General features: G+C 39.1%; 1 protein-coding gene across 3 annotated transcripts in view; it reads left to right on the top strand.

The window, feature by feature from the left end:
- The first annotated feature begins 962 nt into the window (after positions 1 to 962).
- The window catches only part of ASB13 (ankyrin repeat and SOCS box containing 13), a 58,767-nt gene continuing 39,390 nt past the window's right edge, over positions 963 to 20,339 (top strand). For 2 of the 3 annotated variants that reach the window (XR_005010461.1, XM_036759502.1), the window contains exons 1-3: positions 963 to 1,314; positions 8,839 to 9,026; positions 13,561 to 13,711. Coding sequence is in view for 2 of the 3 variants with exons in the window: in XM_036759502.1 (XP_036615397.1) it covers positions 1,044 to 1,314; positions 8,839 to 9,026; positions 13,561 to 13,711 (610 nt within the window). In the remaining variant the exon portion in view is untranslated. Of the gene's footprint in view, positions 1,315 to 5,635; positions 5,771 to 6,591; positions 6,789 to 8,838; positions 9,027 to 13,560; positions 13,712 to 20,339 lie in introns of all 3 variants that reach the window. The other variant, XM_036759504.1, reaches the window with a different exon arrangement.

The following is a 20,339-nucleotide window of genomic DNA, read 5'->3' as shown; positions in this document are numbered from 1 at the left end:
ATGAATTTACATATCACCTAGCTTGTTTGCCTCCTTTAACCAAACTTTCAGGTCAACAAATGTAAGCTTCTTGAAAACCCAGGCAGTTTGTTTTTGACTTTTTGTTCTTCCTGTGTGGGCCTAATGATTGCTTATTAAATGAATGAAAGAACATGAATTTGTTCTTCAACATCCCCGACATGATCATCTAACTTACTGATTTATCATTTTGACAACTGCTTCTTAAGGCATTTTTAAAATTTTCAGACAACTTTAACTCTTAGGAAGTTTTTACTTAAATTGAGCTTATTCATGATTTTAGTTAGTAATGTCCTCTGGAGCCCCTTAGAGTAAACATAACATCTCCATTGACAGCCTTTCAGACAGGTATTTTGTCTCCTCTTAGCCTTTTCCTCTTAGGACTAAATCCAGTTCTTTAAACTTTTCCTCCTACGGCAGGTTATTAAAACTGGGTAGCCTCCTATGTCTATGGGATAAGAACTGATCTTTACACAGGACCATGGTTATTCTACTATTGGTGAATTCTAGTTTGTTAATGTTCCTTCGAAAATGTAGTACCTCGAAGTATTTCCTTTGTGAGGAGAGGTCTAAGAAACTGGGATAATTTACAGCAACCCATTGCAGTATAAGTGGTGAATAAATGCTTCTTGAGTACTGAATTAAAGAAGTCACCTTCCTCCTCCACTAAAAATTGCAGGAGTTTTCAAAATGCTATGAAATTTATATATAAATATGTATACATATAGTATATTTAAATATATATTACATAAATGAAATGCTCCCATTTTCCATCAGTGCAAACCCCGCCCCACCCCTTCTTAGCCACATTATGCATTAATGGATATAGTGTATAGATACACATTCTATATAAATATATATATTCTATATATAGATAATGTGTAGAAACGCATTCTCTGAGGACAGAGATTAATAGTGCCCTTTTTTATTTCAACCAGCAAAACACCAAAATTCGACATTCAGACTCAACCACTAGGAGGCAGTGGCTCATTCAAGTTTGCAATTTCTACCGCACTAGAGTTAAAATGAAAGGGCACAGGTCCAACGTAGGAAAACTACAAATCCCAGCAGGCACCGGGAGCGACCTTTACCCGAGATGCCCCCTCGACTCAGAGCTCGGCGATAGGCGCTCAGTCGGCCCCACGGCGCTGCCGGTACGCGTCCCCTGCGCCGTCCCCCTCGCGTCCCCCTCCCATCTTGGCCAGGTGCCGCGTTGCGGCGAAGGGAAAGCGGTCGAAGGACACCCGGTGAGCGAGATGGAGCTGCGGGCTGCGGACGGCTCCTTGGGAGAAATTGGTGAGTGAGTCGACGGCTGAATGGGGGAAGCCGGGTAAGCCCCCTCTCCGGGGCTGGGGGGCGAGCGCACCGTCGGGCTGCGAGAGGTGAGCTCACCGGTACCGCGACGTGCTCGGGGAAGATGGAAAGGCTGAGCGACCTGGGTCAGAACTTTTCTTTCCATTCGTCATCCGAAGGAACTGTGGTCCCCACTGAGCTGTTAGCGTCCTCGCGTACCTGAGCTCCAGATGCCGGGGTGGGGGCTGGGGGCGGGGCAGGAGGAAAGAGATGAGCGGAGTGGGGTGTGTATAAAGTAAGGGATAATTAGAGGATGCTTAACAAGGCTCTTGTTAGTCCATACACTATAGGCCAAAGAAGGGTCCTGAAATACAATTTCTCAGCCTCAGTTTTCTCATCTGTAAAACGAAGTTAACAGCACTTATAGTGTTATGAGGATCCAGTGAATTAATATTTGTAAAGTGATTCCCAAACCTTAAAGCACTGTATAAATGCTGGTTATTATTTTGATTCCTTAAAGTGGGGTTACACTTAAATTCTTTTTGAATTGTATGATGTCATAATATTGAATATCTTTTGCCATGGGAAAGAATATTGGATGGATCTCCAAATAATCTTAGAGCAGTCACCTCTCTGGAGAAAGGGGTATTCATTCACTAAGGAGGAAGCATGGTGTAGTAGGAGAACTGAAAGTCAGAAGACCTGGGTTCAGATCTTGTTAATACTGCTGGACCAAGTGGCACTCACGTAACTTCGTTAAGAGCAGCCTCCTGATCTCTGTAATTGAAATAATACTTGCATTACATACCTCAGAGGGCTCTTCTGAGGAAAGGCTTTATAAACCTTAACATTATATGAATGTGATAAGCACCTGCTTATGTTAAATATTCAACCAAACAAATTAACATTGTAATCTCTCTGAGAAAGTATTTTTATACAAGTACAACTGAATAAATACTGGATGAATGAGTATTTAAAATACATAATTAAAAAAAAGATTAAATGCTTATCTTTACGTTCAGTCATATTTTTTCTCACTAAAGGAGCGGATGGGAGTGTCCTCTCATTAACATTGAGTTTATTCTTGAGAGTTTCATGCTTTCCCATTGGTACTTCTCCCCCCCCCCAAAAAAAAAACTGCAGCAATCAGCTGAAACACTCCAACTCCAGCAGATGGTTATGTTGATAGTGATATTTAACTCAGAAAAAAAAATAGTGCTGAACAGTGTGTTTTTATGCACAATAGCGATTAATAAACAATATGTGGGCAATTCAGAGTAATACTTCTGGCACATGTTGCCAAGTCAGCAAGCACTGAGTAAGTCAACAAGCTTTATAAATAAGTGTGTTATGTGCCAGGCACTGTGCTAAGCTCTGGGAATACAGAGAAAGACAAAAACCAGTCCCTGCTCTTAAGAAGCTCGTAGTTAATGGAAGAGACTACCTACAGACGTCTATGTACAAAACAAGATATATTTGGGATAAATTGGAAAGAATGTCAGAGGGAAGGTACTAAGATTAAGAGTGGATTGGGAAAGGCTTTTTGCAGAAGTTGGGACTTTAGCTGAGACTTGAAGGCAACCAGGAAAGCCAGGATTCCATGGAGCGGAGAGTTGGAGTGTCTTTGTTCAAAAAATAGCCAGGAGGCCAGTGTCACTGAATCATAGAGTCTGTGGAGGGTTGTAAGGTGTAAGAAGAGTGGAAGGGTAGGAAGGGGCCAGGTTATGAAAGCTTTAAAAACTAAATAGAATTTTATATTTGGTCCTGGGGTTGATACAGAGCCGCTGGAGTTTATTATTTGGGACATGAAATGGTCAGACTCGTACTTTAGGAAGATTACTTTGACAGCTGAGTGGAGGAGAGACTTAAGGCAGGGTCCTACTAGGAGTCTTTTGCAATAGTCCAAGGAGAAAATGAAGTGTATTACAAGAGATATTGGAAGGTAGATTTGGTAGGACTTGGAAGGTGAGAGAGAGTGAAGATGACTCCTAGATTGTAAGCATGAATAACTGGGAGGATGGTGATACCCTTGACAATAATATGGAAGTTAGGAAGAGGGGAGGGTTTGGAGGGAAAAGATAATTAGTTCAGTTTTGGACAGGTTGAAGAATAATTCATGTATCATTATAAATCTTCAGATTGCATGGGATGTAGTAGTCCTCTTCTTTTAAATTGTTTCAAGTGCTTTCATATGTCTCAACTGCATCCTGTGACCAGTTTAGGAACATTTCCAATCCTATAGTCTGTGACAGTAAAGATAAAACAATGACATTCCTATAGTCTAGCCTTGTCAACAAGTGCTAGAAATTTAGTCAGCCCCCTGGGGCCACATGGAGGTAAGTGAGATAAATGTTCTTTTCTCAGTATTTTGGTATTTCAGGGATCATGCTGATTTAGATCTTCTCTGTACCAGTGCATATCACAAACCCATAGATGACTTCTTAGCCTATGACATTCTGGTCTCATTTTCCTATGAATCACACAGTATCTATGCAGCCTGATGGAGGTCTTCATTTAAGTTCCGTAGACATGGAAAATACTTAGATTTAAAAAATATTTAGTCCTATGCATTTTATTTTATGCATTTAAAACATTATTCTGTCTGGGCATGGTGGTTTATATCTGTAATCCCCTCCTCAGAAGGTGGATCGCTTAAGCTCAATTCTCAACTACAGCAAGGCTAAAAACTGATTGGATGTATCTTTACTACATAATAGCCAGCATTTATATAGCTCTTTAAGGTTTGGCCAGTACTTTACAAATGTTATTGCATCCTCACAACAACCATGAGAGGTAGGTGTAAGGAAACTGAGGCAAATAGAGTTTAAGTGAATTGCCCAGGGTCAGTTATCTAGTAAGTGTCTGGGAGCAAATTTGAAGTTGTGTTTGCTGACTCCAGTTCCATTGTTCTATTCACCGTGACATCTAGCTGTTTCTGTGAGTTAAGGGCTCCCACTTCAGGTGGTCAGTCAGTAAACATTTATCAAGTGCTTACTGTGTGCCAGGCTACATAAGGAAGTAGACTAGTCCAGGTGAGAAATGGAGGCTTCCTTGCTGACCAGCAATAGGATTGGACCTATGAGTGGCTGTTGTGCTTCTCGGCTTGGATATGATAGAGAGACCAAGTCTTTAAAAAACAAAGGGATTCCCCCATTAAAAGAGGCCCATAGGTTTTATCAAAGGGATGCATGAGACAAAAAGGGTCGAGAACACCTGTTCTTGAACATTTCTAGACATTTTGATGGATCTATGATCCTACCTAACGCAAATTATTACTTATTTATGATGAGTGACTATTTATAAGGTTGGGAGGTCAGTCATCTGTGAAGCTGAAAAGAAAAGATCCATGCACCAAACTTTTACTTGGCACCTATTATGCTTTTTTGAAGCATTTTTTATTCTGAACTTAAACACCAAAAAAGAATATTTCCATACAAAAAGCAGAACCCCAAAAGACGATTTTTTTATGAAATTGTGACTTTTCATTTCATACTGGTTACTTTAATATATACGTATTATACATAGTTTTTAATAAAATAAATTCTACATGTAACTTTCAAAATTGTCCTCTTTGTCAGTACTTCTTTCTGAACTTTCTTTGCATTTTAAACCATGTTATGGTGGCCCTCTTTTTTGGCATCAGTCTCCCTCTATCTTAACCTTCCCTCCATTAAAAATTCAGAAAAAGAAAGAGAAAAAAACAAACCCTTGTAATGAATTAGTATAGTCAAGAAAAAGGAATCTACACAACAAATGTATGTCTCTGTGTCTTGTGTCCATCACTTCTTTGTCATGAGGCAGGTAACATGCTTCATGAAAGGTCCTCTAGTTGATCATTGTTGTTAAATCTTTCAGTTACTTTTCTTTACAGTGTTGATGTTCTTGTACAGATTGTTCTCCTGGTTCTTCTTACTTTGTGCTGCATCAGTTCATACTACCCAGGAGTCTCCGAAATTGTCCTTTTAAAATTTCTTGTGGTGCAGTCTAAGGTACTCTCATATATTCTACTTCTTTCCTTTTCTTTTTCTCCCCTTTTTTAATCAGGATCAGAGAGTTTGTTTGCTTATGATTGTTACTGTTTCCTTCCTGTTTTTATCTTTCCCCCCACCTCGTTTCTCTATTGAGTCTGATACCAAATTCTTTCTCTGTGTATTCAACCATTTTTTGTGCCTTTTAGATAAGAGTGAGATTTCTCAATGTGCACCTCCCCTTTCTCCATTCTCAAGCACCGCAATTATGAGAAAAAAACAGATTCCATACCCTTTTTCCTACCCTCTACATTAGTGTATTTCTCTTAACCTTCCCTTCTTTTTCCCTTCTCCAGACCTTCAGAGTAAATAAATGCAATGACATACTACAATTCCAGAGGACCAAAGATGAAGTGTGCTACCTACTTGCTGACAGAGAAGTGATGGACTAAGGACGCAGGACAAGACACACATTTTTGGTCTTGGTCAATGTGGGAATTTGCTTTGTTTGATTATGCATACTTGTTATTATGAGGGCTTATTTTATTCTATTTTTGTACAGTTCAGGGAGGCAGGGGGAAGGGAAAAAATGCTTGTTAAATAAAAAGAAAAAGACTCAAAAGTTTTGAAGATAGAAATCATAACAGCTTCTTCAGTTGCTGAAATAAATGTATCTTTTCTGGATTTCTTTGGACTCTTATTTTTGTATTTCAGAGTTCCTAATCAGCCCTGGTCTTTTCATCAGAATATGCTTGAAAGTTCTGTATTCCATTAAAGATCCAGTTTTCTCCCCTTAGGATTATACTCAGCTTTGAAAAGTAAATTATCTCTAGTTGTTAGCATGTTTCTTTTGCCAGTTGGTATGTTGCATTCCAAGATCTTTTGATTTTAGTAGAAACTGCCACCTTTTCTTTCTGGCTGCTCAAAGCATTTTTCCTTGATGTGGGAGCTCTGGCTATTGTCTATGACTTTTCTGGGACTTTTCCTATTGGGATTCATTTCCAGACATACTTCGTAGCTCCTTTGTCTCCTTACTTTGCCCTCTGTTTCTAATAGATCTAGACAGTTTTCCTTAATGATTTTTTAAAAAACATAGTGCCCAGATTTTTAAAAAATAATGGTTTTCAGAGAGTCCGGTGATTCTTAAATTATCTTTTCCTTGACCTGTTTTCCAGGTCAATTTTTAAATGTTATGTTTTTATGTTTCAGATGTCACACCTCTCTTTGTATTTTTCAGTCTTTTGATTTTGTGTGAATTGGATTTAAGTTAGGTAGAGTTGCACAAAGTTGTCAGCCTCACTTTCTCTTCCAGAGTTATCAAAGTCCAATGCCAAGACAAAAGTCAAGATGACTGACGATGGCCCAGAATGCAGTGACTGACATTAGCATCTTCGATGTCTGACCAAGCTCTCAGCGCTCCACAGTGCCTGCTTCAACTGCCTTTATGGCCATTGGAACAAATTGTTCTCATCCTCTCATTCCACCAGGGAAAGTCTTCACATACTTGGGGTAGATGTCACCCTAACTCACCAACAGGTTTGAGTCTGTTAGCCTGGTTTAGCCTGTCTGCTGAGACGGTTTTACTGGGGTGTGGCTTCTGTGCATGCTACAGCTTCTTGGAGCTGTAGGTGAGAGTTGAGTGCCAGGTGGACACCAAAGGTGCTAATCCTCCCAAAACCCCACCATATAGTATATTGTAGGCACTTAATAAATGTTAGTTGACTGATGAACCAACTCAAGGGCATAATGGAGTTGGGGCCCTACAGGCTTGAAACATACCCCAAAGCTGCATGAGTCACCACGTCCTGCCTTGCTAGACAAGGTGGTGGTGGTATTCCCTATATGTTATCTATGCTCTGCTACATTATCTTTCTGTGTCATGGCTAAGCTTCTTTTTATTAACCGTTGACCTGTAAATGTCTCTTTTGTTCCAGGATTGCACCTAGATCAGCCTGAGTCAGGCCCAGCCAGGGAAAAATAAGAAATTTATAGTGATCCAAGTGAGTTTGGTTGTATGATTTTCTTCGGCTCTATTGAGCAGCATATGATTAAGAGTAGGACAGGAGGTCATTAGTAAGAATGATCTGTGGTTGGGGTTTGACAAATTATGAGCATCAAGAGGAAAAGGGGGCCAGGGATTCAAGAGTAGAGAATGGTGTAATCAACTATATGGCTCATTAGGAAGGGAGAAAAGTGAAATTAGATTGAAGTTTAAGCAGAATAAGGTCAGTTGGCCATTCTTACAAGAGCTAATGCAATTGACTTCTGCAGAACAAAATCTTATAATTACTGGGAAATTATGTAATTCTATCAAGAAGAGCTTTCAAAGGCATTTTATTTACTTAGTGCTTACAATGAACAAGCTATTGTATGGAGGAACAAGATATTTTTTCTGGTTGTTTTTGTCATATCCTTATAATATCATTGAATGTTCATTTCATAACCACACCCGAGTATAGTAAACTCATTTTATTATTAGGCTCTCTGAAAGAAGAAAGTGTTGAGGGTTATTTTGACATTTCTCGGACTTTGAGGAAGGAATAGTCACTTTCACCCTGGAGATTCTGGGAAGGCTTACTGGAGGAATGGATCCTTGAACTATGAGAAAGATTTTAATAGGCATAGATGTGGAAGGAGGATGATCTAGGCATGGTAGGATATCCTTCAGGAATGTGTGGAGAGCTGTAGAATTGAGATTAAGGAAATGAATTTGAGAATGATTAATTCATTTGACTGGAATGTAAAATATTTGAAAAGGGAGTAATGAGAAATAAAGCAGTTGGAGCTAGCAACTAATAACTTGGAGACCATTACATTGTTTTAGTGTTTCAGTGTTTTCCATTCCTCTTCTCTTTGTATCAGTTCATCTAAGTTTTTTCATGCTTCTCTGTATTCATCATGTTTGCCTTTTCTCACATCACAGTAATGTTCCATTACATTCATGTACCTTAGATTGTTTAGCCATTTTTTACTTGATGGCCATCTACTTTATTTCCAATTCTTTGTTACCCTGAGAAGTTCCTCTATAAATATTTTGGTATAAACGGAGCCTTTCTTTTTGTCATTGACTTTCTTGGGGGGGTCTACATTTTGCATATATTTTGCTTTTATGTGTACATATTGTCTCCCTCTTCTAGAATGTAAGCTTCTTGAGGACAGATGTTATTTCCTTTTTTGTATTTTCTGTTTCTAGCACCTAGCAGTATCTGGCACATAATAGATGCTTAATAAATTCCTTTTGTCCCATTTCCACTTTTAAATCTTTGCCTTCTCTGTTTCTATGCTGGTTTCTCCCTTAAAAAAAAAAAACCAGTACGTAAGGCATTTTGCAAAAGATATTGTGTGGGCAGAACATGTAGTGTATAGTAGTGGACATGCATTAGAAATCAAAAATAAATTCTGCCTCTGTTTTTAAGAACACAATTTTCTTATCTCTAAAATGAGAGCAAATATACTTATTGTATGAAAAATAGAAGCAATGTGGTTGTGTGTGGAGAAAATGTTTTGAGCTTCAGTGAAGTTGTGTGGCAGTATTTAAGGACTCCTTTTTTCTTCCTAGGTTTCTGGGTGGATAGGACACCTGTTCATGAAGCTGCCCAACAGGGTGAAATCTTGCAGCTACAGCAACTGATTGAGAACGGTGCTTGTGTCAACTTGGCCACTGTGGACTCCATCACACCTCTGCATGAGGCTAGCCTTCGGGGTCAGACACAGTGTGTGAAACTTCTGCTGGCTGCTGGAGCCCAGGTTGGTCATCTTTGTATGGAGACGTTTTTATAGAGAAGGGTGAATCTGCAGTATAGAGGTTCATTCTGAGATATACAACCTATTCCTGAGGAAGAGATGCTTTTGATACTAGCTCTTTTTTGAATTTTTAGTTTCCTTCAGTGTTTAACTCATGTGCCACCTTCTGTGTTGTCTTTCCTGATAACCTGTGTGTGTAGCTTAGTTGAGATGGAGGAATAGTTATGAGAAATGAAGAGCTTGATGAACTGGGAGACAGAGATGTTTAAGGGTTTGGGTAGAAGAGGAACACTATGAGTTTTGTACTGACCTCTTTGAGAAAGGAGACAGTATAATCAAAGACAAACTAACCACATTTCCTTTTTTGGCGGTGTTACTAATAGATAAAGAAAGGAGGGGAATGCAATGGATATAGCTTAGTTAGATTTTAGCAAAGCTTTTGATAAAGTATTCTTGTGGAGAAGATAGAGAGATATGGATTAGATGGCAATACAGTCTGATTAATTGGAACTGGTTGTATAGTTAGACTTGAAGTAGTTGTTAATGTCTCAGTGTCAACATGGCAGGAGGTCTCCATTGGAGTATCTTAGTGCTCCATGTTTGACCCTGTATTGTTTTAATATTTTTATTAGTTACTTGGTTAAAGGCATAGATGGTATACTGCTTTCATTTGCAGATGACACAAAGCTCAGAGGGATAGCTAACATGGTGGATGTCACAGTCTTGACAGACTAAAGCAATGAGCCTGATGATTTTCAGTAGAGATAAATTTAAAGTCTTGCACTTGGGTACAAAAAATCCAATTTCACAAGTGCAAAATGGGAGAACTATATAGATATTATTTGTTCTGAAAAATGTGAGTCAACAGTGTGATATGGCGGTCAAAAAATGAAATGAAATCTTGAGCTGCGTTAAGATGGGGCGTAGCTTCCAGAAATAGGGCGGTGATAGTCCACCTGTACTTTGCCCCCATCAGATCTCATCTGAAGTATCATTGTCAGTTCTGGAAACCACAATTTAAGAACAATGCATAAGCTGAAGAGTATGCAGAAGAGGACATCCAGATAGGGTGAAGGGCCTTGAGTCTATGTCATATAAAAATTGGGAAAAGGAACTGGGCGTGTTTAACTTGGAGAAAAGAAGATTCCTGGAGATAGTCTTCTTTTAACTATCTTTTAAGTTTTAGCTGTTTTTAACTATTGAAGGGCTGTTTAGTGGAAGGATTAGATTTTTTTAGTCCCAGAGGGCCAAACCAGTAGCAGTGGTTGGAAGTTAAAAGGAGGCAAATTTGGATTTGATGTCAGGGAAATTTTCCCAACAACTACAGCTATCTAAAAGTGGAATGGCCTGCTTTGAAAGGTGTTAGGTCACCTTCCTTGGAGGTCTTTAAGTGGAGGTTGGACAGTCACTTGTTCAGTACACATAGTGGGGATTCTTTTTTGTGTATTATTTGGATTAGATGGCCATTGAGGTAATTTCCAACTCTAAAATTCTGTGAGTCTGTGACCTGGTAGATTAATATCAAATTAGTGTTTTAACAACCTCAGAGGACACTCAGAGGTTTCTGAGTGATGGTTATAGAGGGAGTGTTTTGAAGTAACAATAAAGAGCAAGGAATGTGCTCATCCTTCCTCTTGGCCTAATTTGTCAGGGAATGAAAAAAAACACACCCCATACTAAAAGAGGATGGCCAGGAAGTATGAGGATATGGAGACGATAAAGAGGTTGTTTAAAGGTTGTTTAAAGATAAAGGGGAGTTTGTTTAAAAGAGTTTCCAGAAAGCAAAGTAGATGGGGGAGGCTAAGCTGGATGGGAGTATTATAAGGAATGATAGCAGTGCAAGGAAGTTTTTACTTTAGTAAACACTAGATCACAGAGATTGAGGGACTGAAGATAGGAATTTGCTAGTCAAAGGAGGAGAAAAGTGTTAGGGTACTTACTGACCCACCAGTGTCATGGGAAGGCATAGGGACAGTGTATCCTTTCACTGGACTGAGGAGATGGAAATGGTGGGAAATTTAGGTTGAGGAAGTTAAGTAACTATCTAGTGATTGGGTCCTTAGGACTAAGACTGAATTCACTAGTGCTGTAGTGGCTGTAGCTATGGTCTGGGCAGGGGGTATTGGCAGGGGTGGCTGAGGGTTGGATGTGGACCAGTAGTGAGGCGACTGGTAGCAGGGCCTCACTCACATTGCTGTTGAGCAAACTTCATTTGAGCTAGAAGGTTCCAGTCTGAGCCAGGACAGGTACCAGTATAGACTCCTTTCCTCTATATTCTTTCCATTTTACTTTGAAGAGGAAAAAACCTAAAACCAGCAACAGCAACAAATAACCTATTCGTTGAGTGTTTCTAGCATATGAAAGGAGTGATGGTGGAAGCTTTATGCCATACTACTCTCCCCTTCAGACCAATTCTGCTCCTGCTAAATAACCCTTTTGATTTCATTAGGGGAATGAAGAATGTCCTCACAGATAGGTAAAGATGACTCTAGCCTAGAATAATACATTTGAAGGCGATGGGGTGGGGTGGGGTGGATCAGGTCCAGGGAACCAGGGAAAGCTGTCAGAGCTTTATTCACCAATGTAGATCAGGAGCACTGAGATGTTATTATTAGCCCATGGTCATGTAGCTATTATGTGTAAGAGGCAGAACTTCAACCCCACAGTTGGGTTGTGACTACAAGGTGGTTTCTTGCCTTCTAGTATTTTAAAGCCCACAGAGTTAGGACCAGTGTTTTCAAAGGGATTGTATGTGGGATTCCTGGGCTGCAGGAGGTAGGATAGTAATATAGCAATAAAAAGAGAAAAGTTGGCTCCCTCTTCAAAACTAGAAAATTCTATCAGGAAGCTTAGTGTTGGCCAATTTTTCATGCTACTTTTTCCTGACCTCTTCAAACCTGAGATATCAAATCATTAGAGGTGGCTCATTATGATAAGAAAGGACAAGAGCTCCTCATTTCCTGGTTCTTTGCTCCCTTGGTTGGGAAGCTAAACTCATTCTATGTTCTTTTCCACCCCAACTCAAGGGTGTGCTGGAGCCAGCTCAAACCAGAGCCAGTTATTAAATTTCCAATATGAGCATTTACATTAGAAATTAGCAAATATTTACAGATTAGCTCTTGATTTATTGTTTTGTTGATTGTCTCAGAGGTTCCCAAACTTATTTGGCCTATCGCCCCCTTTGCAAAAAAAAAAAAAATTTCCTCAGCACCCCGCTAGAAATCTACTTTCTTTAGTAGATCTACCCTTTAGTGTTTTTTTAAAATTTGCGTCATTTCAAAAAATATATATATATTTTTAAATGACTTCTTAAGTTTAATAATTTGTGGGTTTTTTCTTGCATTGAAATTTTGATGATGCACCATTAACCTTATAGTATCGTATTGTAAACAAGTCATTACATGCACACATTTCTGCCCAGGCATGCTGGACTTCCTGACACTGCATGACATGCTTGTCTGCCAACACTTGTTTATTAAGACCCGTTGGCAGACTTGACCACTGATTCCTTATAACTTGCATTTTGTGTTTATTTGGAAAATAATGTAATCATTACAACTTTAACTATGTTACACAATAGATGAAACATGTGTGAATGGTTTTTCAAAATTTTCTTCTCTACTTTCTTTATACTTCCATTGCCTCCTTTTTATTCAATGCCCCCTAATTGTACCCGAGGCTACTACCACCTCCCACCCCCTGATCATTCCAGTGCCCCCCAGGGAGTGGTATCACTCACTTTGGGAACCTTTGGAAGAAAGTGACGAAGATAATGTCAATAGTATAGGTTAAATTTAAAAGGAGGTCGTGTGTATATATGTATTTTTTGTCTTGGAGAGCTGGTTGTTTGACATTTACCAGCATGCCATTGCTTAAACTCCTAAACTTAGTATTTCCTTGACCCTCACAGTGCTCCTTAGGTCTTTAATTTAATCAAGGACTGAATTTACATTTCTGTTAAGAAAGAGAACTTTAAGCAGGGTATATTTTGGTGAAACGAGTAACAAAACTTATAGTCAGAAGTTTAAATCTAGACATAGTTATTCATTTGTGTGATTTGTGGGCAAGTCAGTTAATTCATTTCAGCAGGCATTTACTAAGTAAATTTACTAAGTAAAAAAAATGCAACAGTCTCTGCTCTTAAGGAGTTTATAGTCTAACTTTTCTGACACTCAATTTCTCATCTATAAAATGGTGATATTAGGACACTGCCTGTTTCATAAGGTTGGTGTGAAAAAGGAGTTAAATAAACTAAAGTATCACATTAATATTGGCATTATTTTTATCTTAGGAGCCTCTGTTGGACAAACTTCACATAGGTTTTGTCATATATAATATATGTTAAAGCACTTTGTAATCATAAAGTACTATATAAATGAATGTAGAAAATAAATACCCTTAGGACTTTTTCTATAGGAGAGATTCTTGAGTATAGTGAGATGGGTATTGCCAAGAGATGTTTTCCATGATATATTGTGAGTGTGTGTGTGTGTGTGTGTGTGTGCACGCCCACGCGCGCTTTTTTTTCCTTTTTGAGGTGGATGCCCGGAACATTGATGGCAGTACCCCTCTTTGTGATGCCTGCGCCTCAGGAAGCATTGAGTGTGTGAAGTTGCTGCTTTCTCATGGGGCAAAGGTCAACCCACCACTGTATACTGCATCCCCACTACATGAAGCCTGCATGAGTGGTGAGTAGTCTTCTGTAGAGCCTCACTGGCTTAGTTTTCTTTCATATTCTTCTTGCTTAAATGTCCCTGTCAATCAATCAACAATTATTTATTAAGGGCTTATTATGTGCCAAGCATTGTGCTAAGAATTGGGGATACAAAAGGAAGCAAAAGACAGTCCCTGCCTTCAAGTGGCAAAATGCAAGTAAAGCAAGCTATAGGACATGGAAGAAATAATAAACTAAAAGAAGGACTAAAATTGAGAGAGGTTAGAGAAGGTTTCCTACAGAAGGTGAGATTTTAGTTGGGACTTTAAAAAGTCAGAGGGCGGTAAGCAGATTTGAGAATACAGAGCATTCTAGCCAGAGAAAATAGCTAAAGCTGAGAGATAGAGGGTCTTGTTCATGGAACAGCCCGTAGGCCAGTGTCACAGAATCAAAGGAGATGTGTTAGAGAATAATATATAAAAACACTGGAAAGGTAGGAGCGGGCTAGGTTATGAAGGGCTTTGAGTGCCAAATGGTAAAATCACTTTAGTGGCTGAATAGATAATGGATCAGAGTGGGGAGAGAATTGAGGCAGGCAGACCCACCAGCAGGCTATTGCAGTAATCAGGTGTGAGATGATGAGGGCTTACACTAGAGTGGTGACAGTGTCAGAGAAGAGAAGGAGGCATATTAGGTTGCAGAGGTGAAATCAACAGGCCTTAGCAACAGATAAGGATATAGGAGATTAGAGACAGTAAGGAGCCCAGGATGACTCCTAGGCTGTGGAGTTCTGTTTCGGACATAGTTTAAGATATCTACTGGACATCCAATTCAAGATGTCTAAAAGGCAGTTGGAGGTGCAAGATTGGAAGTCAGCAGAGATTGGGGAAGGATAAGTAGATTTGAGAATTATTAGCATATAGTTGGTAATTAAATTAATTGGAGCTGATGAGATCACCAAGGGAAATAAGATAGTAGAAGAGAAGAGGCCCCAGGACAGAATTGTCACCTACGTTTAGGGAGTGTGATCTGAAGGAGGATCTAGCAAAGGAAACAGAGAAGATAGGTAGGAGGAGAACTAGGAGAGAGTGGTGTTCTGGAAACTCAGAGGGAAGAGAGTGTCAAAGAGGAGAGAGTGATTAGCATCGTCAGAAGTTGCAGATTGGTTAAGGAGAATGTTGGTTGAGAAAAGGCCATTGGATGTGACAACTAAGAGATCATTAATAACTCTGGAGAGAGTTGTTTCAATGGAATGATAAGATCAGAAGCTGGATTATAAGGGATGAACAAGGGAGTGAGAGAAAAGAAAGTAGAGGCACCTATTGTAGATGGCCTTTTTGATTTTAGCTACAAAGGGCTGAAGAGATACAGGACGATAGTGGGGTGGAAAGATTAAATGAGGGGAGACATGAACATGCTTGTAGGTAGTAGGAAATGAGCCAGGGTGAGACTGAAAATAAGTGAAAGATGGGGAGACAATCTGTTGGAGGACATGGGATGGAATGGGATTGCTAGAATAAAAAGAGGGATTAGCCTTGGTAAAAAGTAAGGCCACTTCATCATTTGAAACCGGTGAAGGAAGAAAGAGTAGCAGAAGGCACCTGAATTATAGGAGACAAGGATGAGGGAAGAATAGTGAGCTCATAGAATGGCTTTAATTTTTTTCTGTAAAATATGAGGCAAACCTCTCAGCAGAGAGAGTTGGGGAGGGGGAAGCCATTGGGAGGCTTGAGGAGAGATGGAAAGCCTGGAAGAGCTGCTGGGGAGAGTGAGATAGGGAGTTATAAGAAAGGTATAGTAGGATTGCCTAGCATCAGTGAGGGCCCAGGTGAGATTGTGTAATGGACTCGGAATAGTTGTATGATTTTCTTCATCTTTGTTCAGCAGTACACATGTAGGAGCAAAGGCAGCAAAAGGTGGAAGTGATCCAAGACTTAGGCTTGGCTGAATGTAATCTGCAGTATGATAAAGGGAGTAGGGATTCAAGTGAGGAGGACACTGTAGAGTTGAATTGGTTTACCAAAGGGTCAAGATGGGTAAAAGAGGAGAGAGTGGCCAGTGCAGGCCTAGACGAGCATTGAGGGGTCCAGGGATTGGAGTTAATGGTAAAGATGAAGAGTAGGGTTATATGAGGGAAGGCAAAGGGAGAGATGAAAAACTGATAGGTTATGGTTGGGTAAGGGGATTTTGTAATCCTTGAACATAGAGGTAGCACATTTGCAGTTGATAGCAAGATCAAGACCATCTTTCTCTATAGCTGAAATGGGTGTGGAGGTGTTGTACTAGAAGTGAGCGAGACACACCACAGAGTATAAGTTTTAAGTGGAGAATTTATTAGCCGGCGGCCATTGGGATACTGCACCACAAATCAATGGCCATGTGTTGGGGTGATGGCTTGGCTTATATAGGATATGTGGGGGTACAGGGCAGGGAAACAGGAACAAAGGTCCTAGCTGTTCAAAAGATTCAGTCAGGTTATCATACTAGTGGGATAATCTCATTTACATTCCTTGGTGGAGTCATGGAGCCCCAGGGATATCTGCTGGAAAGGGTCTGCCAGGTTATCCTTCAGTGGGATGGTCCTATCTATTGACATTCCTTGGTGGAGTCATGGAGTCCCAGGGGGTTTGCTAAATGCCAAAGATATCTGAGTCCATTCTTTCTCGGGGTGCTTGTCAGTAGCTAGGGGTTTCTCAGGGGTTCCTAATTTTCCTTGTATTACATTCCTCACTTTCTTCCATGGGGATTTCAAATCCTTGAAAAAAGGAACGACCTGATGGGGCATAGCAATAAAAATTAGAAGGCCAATCAAAACGCTAAGCAGGGGTGACAATAAAAGGAACGCTAGGTCGTTGGCCCCAGGGGAAGGCCAGACCTAGTTGGAAGACTCAAGGAGAGTCCAAGGAGCCTCCCCGGGTACTGCACTCCAGAAATTTTAAAAAAATGGTATAAAACGTTCCACATTTCGCCCTTTTTGGTCAAAGGCAAACTGAAAGTTTCGCCTAAAGACCGATTAAAGGTATGGAAAAAAAAAACAAAACTCTATCTTCCACAGAGGTGAAGTTCTAAAATCCCTATCTAGGTGGAGTCAGGTTTTCCCTTTTCAGTGTCCCCAGGGATGGGCAGGAATTGTAAACTAATTGTAAGTAAGCAGAGGGAACATAATAAAAATTCAGGAAAACAGTCTTGGGAACACAAGGACTCAGAAGGGAAAAAGCAGGTCTTTGCTCAGGTTCTGGTTCCGGATCCCATGAGAAAGCCATCCGCATCCGGCGCTGTCCCTCTCAGGCTCTTAGAACCGCAGGGCGAGGTCTCCTATAGGCCCAGATGTCCACTCCTCACACGGGGTTCCCAGAACGCATGTAATTTGATGAGTAAGAAAAGAAACACAACATAGGTCCCAGCCACGCAGGGCTAAGTTCAAACAAATACAAGAAGTAGTTCAGTATCCCAGCCACACAGGGCTGAGTCCAAACAATTACAATAAAGTTTTTCCCATAATTTACAAACTGCACAATTACATTGGGTCAGGTACAGACCAATTAATTACTTAGATGACTCTCAATAGAGGGGGAGATTTGCATGTCACATGTTCTACATTCATAAATTGGATAACAAGAAAACTTAAACCTGAACCATACAAAGTAATGCAATCATTATTAACAATCATATATAACATCATAAACTTTTAGCCATGCCATGTCTGTTTGATGGCATTTACAAATAGTCCACAAACCATCCTTAACAAAGCTAAAAATGTTTCTGATTCAATTCCAGCAATTAATTGCACATTTTTTATACAGAGTAACTTTAAATTATAGTCACAATGTTCATTTAAAGCAGTATTTTAAAATCCCAGATGCCTGATTGTAGTTATGTGGTCCCTTGATAGTAAAAGACAGTTCTGCTTCTCTGGTTCAGATCTAGAAATTCTCGGACAATTTTAACTTACTATAACTTACAGATACTTTACAAAGGGGATATATTTTCACTTGTACCATTATCTTATACAATTTTCTTGTGTTAGCATCCAGATTTAAGATCTTATTACCAAAACACACTTATTAGCTCGAATTTCCAGAATTGATGAATTTTTAGAGCCAATCATACACATCTATACATAATTCTTAGGGGAATCAATCTGATCCTATTGCCTTTTTCAAAATTCGCTATCCCTTCCTTTTATTAGACATTGATCACATTACATCTTTGCCTTATTTGCTTTGCCTAATCGTTTTCCCCTTTTGGAGGATGTTATCCCTATATTATTTCAATGTTTTATTTGGTCGTGAACATAAGTTAAAATTGTAAGCTATTCATACCTGTATCCTATTATAATAACTCAGAGATATTTCAATATTCATCTATCTATTACCTAGCAGATTTAGCATAGTGCTTACAAAACTTCTTGATAATTTAAATTTGCTATGAAAGAAACGAGGGACTATGTCATATACCTTAACAGAAGGAAAGAGCTTCCTTAGCTCTGTTTGATTCCAGGGATGAGTCATATCTGATAGCCAATCTTATAGTCACCAGGTGCTGAAAGCAGGGCTTAGGAGTAACCAGGTGGGGACTTTCCTTTTCAGAAAGGAAATAGCAGAGTTGGGAAATAAAGTCAGGAAGATCCTACCTAGGCTGTGTCCAAGGTCATCTTCAAGACTTTTCCCAGGCACAGACCTCTCAAGTTCTCAGCTTGCAATGCCTGCCGTGCCATTACTGGCTTCATGTGACCTAGTCCTGTAATCAGAACTTAAGGCAATATTAAATTGTAGTCCCATAAAATCTTAAATAGCAAAATAAATATCCTTCAGATAAGACTGCCCAAATTTCATTGAGCTAATAATTATCAAATCAAGCTACATAACTTTTCCATCTTCTAAATACTTCCTCACACTCATCTCCAACTTACTTTGACCATCTGAAACTATCATTCTCGGGACAAGAGAGGCTTAGCTAACTCCCATTTGTTCCCAAACTTTCTTATCTGCCTTTCCTATTTTCCCTCAACCTTAATTTACCCTCAACCTTAATTTACCTTTCCATATCTTTCAAACCAAGTACTCAGTCTTCCTTTACATTTCAACCATAAGACAAAACAATTCATAAGTTAGTACTTTCATTGTCATAACTGTGTATACTGGAATCCCATTCCAGCTTCTTAAACACACAAAGACACAAAAAAAGGGGATTTGTTTTTCGTGATAACTCATTCTAAAAGAAAGGGACACTTATTAAAGAGATCTGCCATCTCATCTCCCCCGAGGGTGGGTTCTTCTCCATCAGATGGCAGACTTCACTAATTAAACTACCAGGCCAAACCCATCTCAAGTCTTAGTCTAATCTTATCAGTTTTTTTAAGAAGCCAGGTTGGAGGCTTCTTGACCCCTTCCATCCTCTTATTGCTGCCCCTCCCCTTTCCTTCCCTTCTGACAGGTGGGCTAAGATGAAATTCTTTTCTTATCTAAACTGAGGGCAGGGAGGAGTAAGGAATTCAGACTGTTGTTTCGAACCTTCTTACTCAAAAAAAACTTTGAATAAGACATTGAATGGGCCTTCAACCTCCCTCTCAAGGCTTCTATAGATAAGCATTAATTCTAATAAGGTTCTCACCCAGAAACTCCGAAAACTCACAATAGGTTTGAACTGCAACCAATTAGCTTACAGGTGGAAATTCAGCAGGCCTTCTAAAATTATACAAAAAGATTTTACAGAACATTTTTCAAAAGTATTTTCCCTTATTAAAGCAAAATAACCTTTAAACATTTGGATTCATTCACAAATTAGTCCATAAACCTCCAGATTAACATCCATAAATACATCTTTAGATGATACCGGCATACCCCTATATTTTTCAAGGTATTATAACAACTCAATTCTTTGTTATTACAGAATTTCTAGATATCACAAAATCCTTTAGTCAAAAAGATGTTGTAATGGGAATAACACTTAGTTTCTATATCCAATTAAATTAGCTTTCATTACAATGACAAAGTTTACCAGGACTTTTAAAAGCTTTGTCTATAGGAATCCCTGTACCCTGAAAACTTTCACAAGATTGAATATCTAAATGTCCCTGGTTCAGTTAACAACCTCAATTTCTTAATTAAGTACAATTCTTAATCTAACAACATCCAGATTATAAGAGAAATTATTCTCTAACAGCACAGGTAGTGCGATGTTAACCAATTTGTATATAATAACAAACTTAGAAATAAGTACACCACAAGCAATTATCATGTATTTAAAACTTGAAACAGATTCCAATTAATTACCAATCTAGTGATCATAACTGAGTTGGATAAGCAAATCAAATCTGATTCATAACCACTAGTGGTAACATTTTAATTTCTAAGGCCCAATACTCTCTGCATTGAAAAAGAAAAGGTTACTGTTTATAAAACCACATTTAACAAAATAATTGATTTATAACAAGAACAATTTCAACTGAACTTCCAGACAAAACTTGGAGGTAATAAATTCTTAGGTTACAGCAATTGTCCAACTTCTTAACCTAATGCAACTCTAACAAAATATTTTTATATTATAGAAATGTAACGATGCCCTAAACATTATTATGTATGTAAAATTTGAACTACTCATTTCAGGCTAGGTAGATACATTTCTAAACCAAATATGACAGTTTAAAATTACCAACTTTT

This window comes from Trichosurus vulpecula, chromosome 5, assembly GCF_011100635.1.
Source record: "Trichosurus vulpecula isolate mTriVul1 chromosome 5, mTriVul1.pri, whole genome shotgun sequence".
NCBI classification, from domain to species: Eukaryota; Metazoa; Chordata; class Mammalia; order Diprotodontia; family Phalangeridae; genus Trichosurus; species Trichosurus vulpecula.
Note: the sequence above shows the minus strand (reverse complement) of the source record. Positions and strands in the feature narration are given on the sequence as shown.